Genomic DNA, 10,663 nt, shown 5'->3' on the forward strand with positions numbered 1-10,663 from the left:
ACCTGACTCCAGTCCGCTTTAATCCGACTCCAGTCCGCTTTAATCCGACTCCAGTCCGCTTTAACCCGGCTCCAGTCCGCTTTAACCCGGCTCCAGTCCGCTTTAACCCGGCTCCGGTCCGCTTTAATCCGACTCCAGTCCGCTTTAACCCGGCTCCGGTCCGCTTTAACCCGGCTCCGGTCCGCTTTAATCCGGCTCCGGTCCGCTTTAACCCGGCTCCGGTCCGCTTTAACCCGGCTCTGGTCCGCTTTAATCCAACTCCGGTCCGCTTTAATCCGACTCCGGTCCGCTTTAATCCGACTCCAGTCCGCTTTAACCCGACTCCAGTCAGTTGGTGTGAATGCTAATCGACCTCTGACCTCTGGTCCTCCAAACCTCGTCTGGGTTCGGTTGAAGTGAACTCTGGTTCAGTTTGAATGTGAACGCCAAGCGGACCGGAGACCGCTCCAAAAGCAGGAGGTGGACTACAGCGCAGGGCATTCTGGGTAAATACAACCAAAGCTAATGTGCTAGCCTAGCGCTAGCAGCAGAAATGGCTCCTGGTCTTTAGCCTAAAGAGAAATCCTCCAACCGCTAAAATCCGACGCCTCCATCTTGTTTCCATCTGGTGAAGAAGGAAGTTGCTCTCAGTGTCTTCAGAGGTTTTTAGTTGTTTCCTTCAGTGGTTCTTGGTGCAGCGCCCCCACAGGCCAGGAGGGGAACAGGTTGCTCAGAGGGTTTGGCTTAGGAAAGCAGTTTTCTTGATTTTGTTTGTTCTTCATAAGCAGTTATGAAAAACAGGATAATTTAAAGGACATTTTAAATTAAAACTTAAATTTTTAATTTTGACCAGCAACTCATCCCAGTAGTAGCTGAACTGGAGTCATCTGAGGAACTGGTAATCTTCCAGTAAAGATGCTGACTCACTCCATCAGAACGAAAGTTCTGGATAGTTTTCAGCATGACTGCCAGAAGAAAGGACAAAGGCGGCTCTGTGCTGATTAAACTGGCCGTTTTTCTGCAGTTGTATAAATGGAGAGATTCTTTTGAGGCTGCAGTAAACAAAAACTCAACCCTTTTACGTGAATGCTGGGTAATCCTGAAACACAGTCGGCGTGAAACGCGATCAGAGCAATCCTCCAGGAAACTCTTCTGGGTCTATTGATTATTTTTTCTGAGGCTTTTCATGCTTTTCACAGATAATCTGTGTGATTCACTGGTGACGTGACCTGCAGTTTAAAGAGTCCTGCTGCTGGTGACTCGCACGCCGCCGCCATCTTGACATCAGTAATGATGTTTTGATAACTTTTATTATTATTACTGCAGCATACTTTACATAAGCTTTCATTTAGTTCATCGATTTAAATTAATTGCTTTTTTTCTTTTTCATATACTAAAGTTCTGGCTGGAACCTTTCTATCATGTTTCTGGTACGACCTTAAATCTGACGCACATACTAAGCTACATCTGCTAAAAGTGATGGAGGATGAAGCCGCTTCTCTCTGGTCCATTAGGGGTTAATTTCTGCTTCTTAACGATCTGATTGGACGTTTGGAAAAGACTGCTGTTGTGTTCATGTTGAGCTAAAAGCAGTTAGCCTATCAGTGAAGTTAAAATAGCATCTCAATGCTAACATGTAGCCGCTATTGCTAATGTTAGCGTCCACAGGCCAGATTTCTGAAGAAGCTCCATGAATGATCAGGACTTCCTGAAACTCTTTGCTCTAATCTGATGGATGAAGATCAGATTAATTAATCTGATATGAGCTGATGTGTTTCAAACAAACACATCAGCTCATATCAGATTAATGAAAGCTATAAATATCTTTGTTTTCAGCTCATATGTTTGTTTGTTCAGTAAAAAGGCAACGTTTTGAGTTCAAAACCCGACTTTGTCACGATTTTTCTATTAATTTGTGATGTAAAGCACTTGCAACTGCCTTGTTCCTCCTCCTGAAATGTGCTTTACAAATAAACTTGATTAAAATGCAAATAATTTCAATTAATTCAAGATTCTGTAATTAATTCAATTAACTGTTTTTGACTTATCTGAAGTTTCAATAAATTTCTTGGGAACTGAAACAAACTGATCTCCTTCGGTTCTCTTTGGTGATAATCTGCTTCCTCCATTTTTTCTTTTGGTTTTTTACCAAAATGCTCCTGAAAACGACCCGGCTCCTGTAACAACGTCTTCATCTCGATTACATTCTGTTTTTGACAGGAACGTGTGATTTCATCTTTGAATCTTTTTCCTCTTCGTGCAGAAACTGCGGTCGACGGGAGACGGGAGCCTGCTCAGCGTTCCCACGCCTCAGAGGAGAACCCGGTCTCTGGACCGCCGGACGCCGGACAGCGCCATGGCGGCCATGACGGTCAGCAGAGCTCATAAAAACAGTTTGTGTCTCTGAGGGAGAAACGTTAGCTGTGACTGTAGCGGCTGGTCGGGATGAATTCATCGTTCTAACCTCCAGAAACTGAAACTTTAATCATCACGTCTTCATTTCCTCCTTCCTCTGCAGGCCAGTTCTCTTCTCCATCATCTCACCTTAATCACAATTTATTAAAAATGTCGTATAGCCTTTAAATTTCTCTTAAAAACTAACTTCCCTCTTGTGTTTGGTTACTTGTTCATTTGTTTTGCCTCTTTATGGTTTCATTCTTGTTTTTGTTGAGAAATCAAGTCAAAGTTTATTTACATATCACATTTACCACAACCAAAGTGCTGCACAACAGTCTCAACATCGCAGGAGGATAAATGATATAAATGCTCATTTCCAAACTTTGTTTTTGTTTTTAGCTGTTGAAGGAATGAGAAAATAATGTTTACTTTTGTCAAACAGAAAAACAACCAGAAACTTTGAGGAGTTTTTGCCGTCGGTGTTTTGGTCGTTCTTCGTTTAGCGGCGGTAGTGTGAAACGGTCGGCCTGGTCAGGTCGTTGTTCTTAGAGAATCAACATTCAGGGTTTACCAACCAAACCGTGACGCTCCTGTTGGACGATGTCGAGACGATCAGCAGGACGGAGCTAAAGGGGAAACGACACAGTGACTTATCATTAATAAACTAATATTCAATGAAAACGGCGTTAATGTATTTCTGCTTTGGGTTTATTCCAGCCGAGTTAAAATTAAAGTTTAATTATTCAGCTTCTGTTTTGGTTTATGTGAAGACAGATGAACGGTTTAAAAACTTGTTGAAACGTTCCAGCCCCATTAAGCAGCATTTTACTGTTTGTTATATAATTATCGGACCTGTTGCTGTAATATGTTTCCTGTTTTCAGTCATTTTTCAGCAGCGACGTTTTGAGCAGCTCCAGATTTGTGATCAGTTCTGATTTCTGCTTTTATCAAAGGAAACAGATTTTAGTTCATTCAGGTGGAAACTCTGTCCGAGAATGATTTTGGGTAAAAAATGTAATGAACGAGTTTTTTCTGATACCTTTAAAATGAGTTTTTCATTTTCACAGCCAGACCTGCTGAACTTTAAGAAAGGCTGGATGATGAAGCTGGACGACGACGAGGAGGTAACAAACCCAGGCAGACGTGTTCAGATTGGTGCTGATGTTTCCGCCTTCATTTTTAAAGGTTTGAGTTTTTGTCAAACGGCGGTTTGACTAAAGTCCTACAGAAGGAAAGGCTTGGAGAGCCTCTTATTTTGGAGGAGACCCCATAAGGGCAAGTCCTCTTGTGGATAATGTTTTTATTTTTTATTTTATGTAATTTTTTATTTTTTTTAAAATCTCTTTATATTTACTTTAATTTCTTTTTATTTCTCTTTATCATTGTTTATTCAATGTCACATGCTGCTTTTATTTTAATTATGTGAAGCACTTTGAAATGCCTTGCTGCTGAAATATGCTATACAAATAAAATGTGATTGATTGATTGATTGATTGATTGATTGATTGATGGAGCTTCCTGCTCCTCTTTGCTGCCCCCTAGTGGAAGAAACATTGGTTTGTTCTGTCGACGGCCAGCCTGAGATTCTACAGGGACGCTTCAGCTGAGGAGGTTCGTTGATCAGAGCAGAAACCTGCAGCAGTTCATGACATGTCAGGTTAAACTCTGTTCTGGTTCCAGGCTTCGGACCTGGAAGGAGAAATCGACCTGTCGAAGTGCTACAGCGTGTCTGAGCATCAGGTCCAGAGAAACTACGGCTTCCAGATCCACGTAAGACTCTGAGCTTCTGCAGCTGGACCTGCTGCTGCTGCAGACAGAAACCATTTCCTCTGGATGTTTCAGACCCAGAAGGCTGTCTTCACGCTGTCCGCCATGACGGCTGGAATACGCAAGAACTGGATCCAAGCGCTGATGAAGAACGTCAACCCGGCCGACGCGCCCGACGTGGCCAGGTGAGCTCTGGGCCTTTACTCTGGTGGTTACAGATCCAGAGATAGAAATCCAGTTTTATCAGAGAAACGACGGCAGGAGGAGACTTAAGGTCCAAACAGTTGGTTCTCCGTAACGCAGCAGAACCAGCTGGAGCTTCTGCTTCATATCAGCCGCAGGTTAAAAAATGAGCAGAAAGGAAATTTTAGACAATCCTGGAAGTTGGACTCTGGTTCTGGAGCCAGAGGTCCAGTCCTCTCTCCCATGTTTTTCTTCCTCTTAGCTCAGTTTAGTGTTTTAATAATAATTTTCTCACTCACCCTGTGTGGATGTTCAGATCAGAACAAAAACCTTTATGGTGGATCAGATCAGTGTCTCATGGAAACCATGAAGGAAATGGGCCAGAATCTCTCTGGTTCTGGTTCTGCTCGTTTTGGGGAACCCGACATGATCAGTGGTCGTCCGGATGCTGCTCGTCTCTGCTGATGCTTTAGTTTGTTTCGGGTGTTCAGTTCGGTTCTCCTCTGTGTTCCCAGCTCACCTGGCCGCCGCCTCACCTGCAGCCCAGCTGAGGTCAGACCGGATGTGACGCAGGACTCCGCCGCCAGCCCCGCCCCCACCAACGATTTGGACCAGTCCAGGGCTGGCGCCGAAGCCCAGCTGGACGGCAGTCGCCTCGGTGACCGAGCGGCGTCCTACCTGGAGCTGGGCGACCTGGAGAGGCGCAGGCGGCGGCAGGAGAGGAGGCGGCGCTACGAGAGCCTGCTGGGCTTCTCTCTGGGTCGGGGCGGGCCGCAGGGCGGGCCGCAGGGCGGCGAGGGTGGGGCCACGCGACCTCTGAGCCCCCGGTCCCAGCTGAAGATGGAGGAGCGGATCGCAGAGTGCTGGAGGCAGGTGGAGAGGACGGCGCTGAGACCAGAGAGGACGGTGGCGCTGCCCGCCGAGTCCAGAGACGCTGTGGAGAAGGAGACGCTGCTGCAGGGCTGCAGGACGCTGGTGAGGGATGCAGCTGCAGCACTGCAGGTGCTGCAGGGCTGCAGCCAGATATCTTATAAGACTTGAAATAAAACAAAACTAAAATAACTTTTCTGGCAGATACAGGAGCTTGTTCTAAGTCAATAATTTTGTAATATTGATAAAAAGTTTTAAATCTACTGGCAGATTATTTCATTTATTTGTTCCATGTTATGGGAAATGTGGAACCAGTTTGTTTTCATTAATATTAAGGAATTATTGAATTAAAAAAGGTTCCCACTTCTTGGTGATAAATTGCTTTTAAGTCAGTTTCATCTTATTTCAGGAGTTTTTTACAGTAGTAACTTGGTCAGAGACACTTGGTGAGATTCTGTCAGTTTTCCTCTCTGTGGATTAGAAGCTCCAGTTTAGATCTGCAGATTTCATTGGGGCTTTATTCCTGCTGTCTGACTCTTCTTTCCTTCCTTCCTCCTCCTGCTGCTGGAGGTCGATGACCTGAAGGCCCAGCTGGAGGATTCGGAGCGTCGCAGACTCCAGCTGGAAGATCGTCTCAGAGCCGCCGGATTCTGTCCGGAGCAGGTCTGCGAACGCAGCGCCTTGCTAACGTTGATGCAAAACCTCCTGCTGTCTGTCATGTTGCAACCACAGAACTCAGTTCATTTCACAGAGTAAAAATATAATTAATCCACGATTGAAGCTAAAATTGACGGTTCAAAGCTACGATATTCTAACTGTTGGAGGATTTGGTAAAAACCACAAGTCATTTCTCCAGCTAGCGCTAGCGCTGTGCTAGCATGTTTGGTTTGATTTACCCAGAAAAAAAAGTAATTTTAAAATGAATACATAACGAATGTTGTTCTTTCATTTTTTATTGCGTTACATTTTTAGACACTAAAGTTTTTACGAGCTTTGTGGAGCTGATCTCTGCTGACAACCAAGGAATCATTTAATGTGAATAAATGTGGAAAAGTTAAACTGAAGTGAATAATTTACATCCAGATTGGACCAAAGTTTTACTTTTTCTGCAGATTAAGAACATGTAATAAATGCAGCAATGCTGATGTGAAATTTTCCTTTGACCATGATTTTCTCCAGCTGGACCTTCTGGTTCCGTCCGACCCGGTTTTCCACCCTGCAGATGGGAGCTTGACTCCGCTGAATGTGCGGCAGCAGCGCAGCGACTCCTCGCCAGCTGCATGTCTGTCTGGCATCTGGATGCGCCTCCCAGACGGAGATTCAGCAGAAACGGGCAGTTTGGCTGCACCTGCAGCAGGCGGCCAGCAGGGGGCGCCTCAGGCCGACGGAGCGGTTCCAGGATCCAGCTGCGGTTCCCACCAGCAGAACCAGCAGGAGTCTGATGGGAGAGACCCGGACAGCCACGCTGCAGTGAAGAGTCTGTCCCAGGAGGTGGCGCTGCTCAGCAGCCAGAACCGAGCTCTGGACCAGCGCAACCAGGAGATGCTGAACCAGCTGACCGAGGCGGACCGGGAGATCGACCGGCTGAAGGCCGAGCTGGGCCGCTGCTACAACGAGCCGCTCCGCCAGAACCAGGAGCTGGAGACGCAGCTGGACCGGCGGAACCAGGAGCTGCTGGCGGCCCGGACGCTGGCCGCCTCCCTGGAGGAGAAGCTGAGGCAGACGGAGGTTCTGCTGCGGCCCGAACACTCAGCAGAACCAGACGGACCAGAACAGCAGCTGGAGCGGACCTACAGGAAACCAGAGCAAGAAAACACGGAGCTGAAGGAAGCAACAGCTGAAGAAGTCACTGAGGAGAAACCGGACCAGAACCAGAACCAGAACCAGGCTGTTTCTGCTGAAGAAAACATCCAGGATGTGATAGCAGGAGCGGTGATGAGGCTGCAGGGGTTGGCGCAGCTGCTGGAGGTCATCGACGATTTGGACCTCAGCGAGGAAGAGGAGGAAGAGTTCTGGAAATCCGTCCTGAACAAGATGAAGAGCGACCCGACCCGGCTGCAGCAGCCAATAGGAGAGCAGCTGTGTGCGGCGGTGCAGCGGCTGGAGAAGCAGCTGCAGCAGGCCGGCCATGCGCTGCTGCACCCTGAGGAAGAGGAGGAAGAGGAAGAGGAGAGCTTCCTGTGGGGAAGAGCTTCACAGAACCACAGATTTACTGATGAGCTGAGGAAGCTGAGAGGCGTCACTCTGAGCAGAATATCGTGTCTGAACCGCTTCGCCGCCTCCGGCCGCAGCGCCGCATGCGAACGCCTGCAGTCGGCCGCAGACGGACTCTCTGCTTCCCACCTGGCATCGATGCTCCCTGCTGCGGCCGACGCATTCTGCTGCGCTCGGCCCGGCAGGCTGCGGTCCAGATACCAGAGGAGAGTCTGTTCCAGCTGCAGCGGCCGCATGCAGGACAACCAGGAGCTAAGAACCGGACCGGAGGATGCGTGGGCCACAGAGGGTGCCCAGGTGAGCACCAGCTCCCAGACTGATGGAGGTCAGAGGTCAACAGCAGCGGGGTCAGAGGAAACGCTGCACATGGAGCAGAATGAAGCTCCTCTGATGAGGCAGCAGGAGACGCAGCAAAGCTCTGACCTCCGAGCCGAAGGGGAGACGCTGCAGGAGCTGCAGGAGGAGCTGAGGCGAGTGCAGGAGCAGCACCAGAGGGAGGTCGCTCAGCTGAAGGTAGGGGGCGCCACTGCTGCACGTTTTAGCTTCACTTCCTGTAAAATCTGTGACATCATCAGCTGATCAGGTTTCTGTAATCACTGGATTATGTCAGCTGGTTTCTGTGAAACCATTTTGAACTGATCTGGAGTGTGTGTGTGTGTGTGTGTGTGTGCGCGTGTGTGTGTGTGCGTGTGCGCGTGTGCGTGTGTGTGTGTTGCAGGCCACCTGTGAGCGTGGCCTCGTCACCATGGAGACCTGTCATCTGAGGGTGGTAGAGGAGCTGCAGCGCCAGCACCAGCAGGAGGTGGAGCGCCTCCTGCTGGAGAGAGACAGACTGTTGGAGGAGGAGAGCGCTGCCACTGCGACCGGTGAGTGCTGTTATCCCTACTGACCACCAGAGGGCAGCACATGTGCTGTTCCAATAGTAACACCAAGAGTCACACCTGCAGCCCATCTGCTGACCAATCAGAGGCCTGACTCAGCCGAGGCTCTGTTGCTTGTTGTTTTTACGTGTGCGGTTCATTTTTCATGGCTTCAGCCTTTTGGATCTTGGATCGTTTCACCGTTGTTGGACGCCTGACTGCCTGTTCATGGGAGCAGTGGTGTGACCCTCCATCAGAGGACTGGGTGGGAGCAGGCCTCTCCTCTGCAGACCTGCAGAGGTTCTTCTATACCTCTTCTCTGCACCCCATCTCACAAAACAAGATGTGACCTAATCTGCTCGTTTTGAGGAACCCGACATGATCAGGGTTACCTTGGATTCACCTTCAATGAGGGCTTGCCCATCATAGAGGGTTGAACGTCAGACTCCAGTTGATCAATGACTTCAGGCTGGACAGCCCTTACATTGCCCTCCTGCAGCTGCAAGGCAAACTGACATCACTCACTCGCATTTGCAGAGGATGTCAGGCTGCACAGGCATCAGAGGGACATGGTCGGGTCTTCGTCCTCTGACTCCATGGACAGACAGAAACGTCGCCATGCGGATGGTTGTGTGTCACAGAGACAAGGTTATGACGGATGGGTTCAGGGACACCAGTGTCTAAAGCACTGATCCAAACACACACTTGTTCTACTCCGGTCAGGCAACACCTCAGTTATCTACCACATCAGCCGCCAAGGAGGCACCAGGTCAGCACTGAAGCGGTCCAGAGATCTCCTGGAAGGGGGTTCTCCTCACCGGTCCTCCCGGCGGACAATGTTCTTACCAGGGCAACACAACCAGACTCCCTCCGCCAGGCACCTGCTTTAGGAGAGTGGTCTCTTCAGCGACTTAGTGCTCAGGATCTGGGACCTGTTTGGTCGGGTAGCTCTGCTTGCATGGGGTCATCCTTGGTCCTTCTGTTCGCTTTCCCACCTTTCCTCTGATTTGGCCAACTCAGGTGTTGCTGGTAGCTCATTATTGGCCAGGATGGCCGTGGTTCCCACTGCTGCAGAGTCTGTCCCCTGGCGTCTGTCCCCTGGCGTCTGTCCCCTGGCGTCTGTCCCCTGGCGTCTGTCCCCTGGCGTCTGTCCCCTGGAGTCTGTCCCCTGGCGTCTGTCCCCTGGAGTCTTTCGTCCAGGAGGGATTTGTTGTCTCTGTTGGTGAAAATGATCCTCTGAGTCTCAGTGCTCAGGGTTCCTTGTGACGTTGCTGGTGTCTCAGCACTGCCCTCTGCTGGTCAGGAGGGATTTGTAGAAACGAAGTTACATTGGTAACTTTAGTTCCTCTGGACTGGAGTCCGACCAACAGAATCCGATCTAAAATGACCCGCCTCCACTTCCTGTTTGCTCAGCGATCGAAGCCATCAGGAAGGCCCACCGCGCCGAGCTGCAGAGGGAGATCCAGAGGAGGAGCCAATCAGAGAACTGCAACGGAAACTCACAGCTGGAGGAGATCCACAGGTACATGAGCCGGGCTGGTCGGGTTCAGAAACGTTCTCATGACTTCCTGAGCGTTAATCGGTGTGTGTTTCCAGGGAGGAGCTGGCCTCCTGCCAGCGGGAGCTGGACGTTTTGTCCCAGCAGTTCTCCCTGAAGTGTCTGGAGAACGGACACCTGGTCCAGGCTGCGGAGGCCGAGAGGAAGGCCTTGGGTCAGTGTCAGCAGGAGAACCGGGCCCTGCGGAGCCGCAACCAGGTGACGACCCGCTGGACTCAGCCGCTCACTGAGGCCTGCAACGTAAAAGCACAAAAACTCCTGAATCCTCTGGTAAAATCTGAAGTCTTCAGGTCAGAACCGCGGTGGGCAGCTTTTCAGAAACGGAGCACAGAGACGCTCCACCTCCGACTGATGGAGAAATAATCTGCTGGCAAAATTATGTTAGGGCCAGACTAGGAGATTATTTTAAAATGATGAGAATAACGTCACATGAGAATAGTCAGATTATATGAATAACTGCAATAATATAAGAAAAAAGTCATAATATTACGAGAATAAAGTAATAATGTAAAACATCTTGTGCAGTTCTACTTTAGTATCAGTTTCACTAATAAAGGGATAAAATCAGCATCGAATTATCAGCAGCAGAAATTGGAGATGATTTCACAATCAGCATGACGAGATCCTAAAGCTGCATCACAGCTCTGCATTTTACACAGCAGCAGCAGCTTTGCTCTGGTGGTCGTCCTTTAGGATTACTTTCTCATAACACGTCGACGTTTTTCTGGTTTCAGGAGCTGAGCCGTCACCTGGCGGCGGAGATCACCAGGCTGTGTTCGGTGGCCAAGCAGGAGCAGCTGCTGCTCGGCCAGAGCAGGGACGGCTACGAGATGGA

At 49.3% G+C, this 10,663-nt stretch overlaps 1 protein-coding gene across 1 annotated transcript in view; it reads left to right on the top strand.

Moving 5' to 3' along the window:
- LOC103153101 (myosin phosphatase Rho-interacting protein-like) overlaps nt 1-10,663 on the top strand; it is a 27,438-nt gene that overhangs the window by 11,698 nt on the left and 5,077 nt on the right. Inside the window, exons 9-20 of the mRNA XM_016661668.1 lie at nt 2,243-2,350; nt 3,444-3,500; nt 3,919-3,987; nt 4,057-4,146; nt 4,219-4,328; nt 4,842-5,301; nt 5,767-5,859; nt 6,376-7,923; nt 8,129-8,276; nt 9,684-9,792; nt 9,867-10,026; nt 10,563-10,662. Coding sequence (XP_016517154.1) covers nt 2,243-2,350; nt 3,444-3,500; nt 3,919-3,987; nt 4,057-4,146; nt 4,219-4,328; nt 4,842-5,301; nt 5,767-5,859; nt 6,376-7,923; nt 8,129-8,276; nt 9,684-9,792; nt 9,867-10,026; nt 10,563-10,662 — 3,052 coding nt within the window. The remainder of the gene's footprint in view (nt 1-2,242; nt 2,351-3,443; nt 3,501-3,918; nt 3,988-4,056; nt 4,147-4,218; nt 4,329-4,841; nt 5,302-5,766; nt 5,860-6,375; nt 7,924-8,128; nt 8,277-9,683; nt 9,793-9,866; nt 10,027-10,562; nt 10,663) is intronic.

The sequence above is a fragment of the Poecilia formosa genome, unplaced genomic scaffold (assembly GCF_000485575.1).
Source record: "Poecilia formosa unplaced genomic scaffold, Poecilia_formosa-5.1.2 Scaffold339, whole genome shotgun sequence".
Lineage (NCBI taxonomy): Eukaryota > Metazoa > Chordata > Actinopteri > Cyprinodontiformes > Poeciliidae > Poecilia > Poecilia formosa.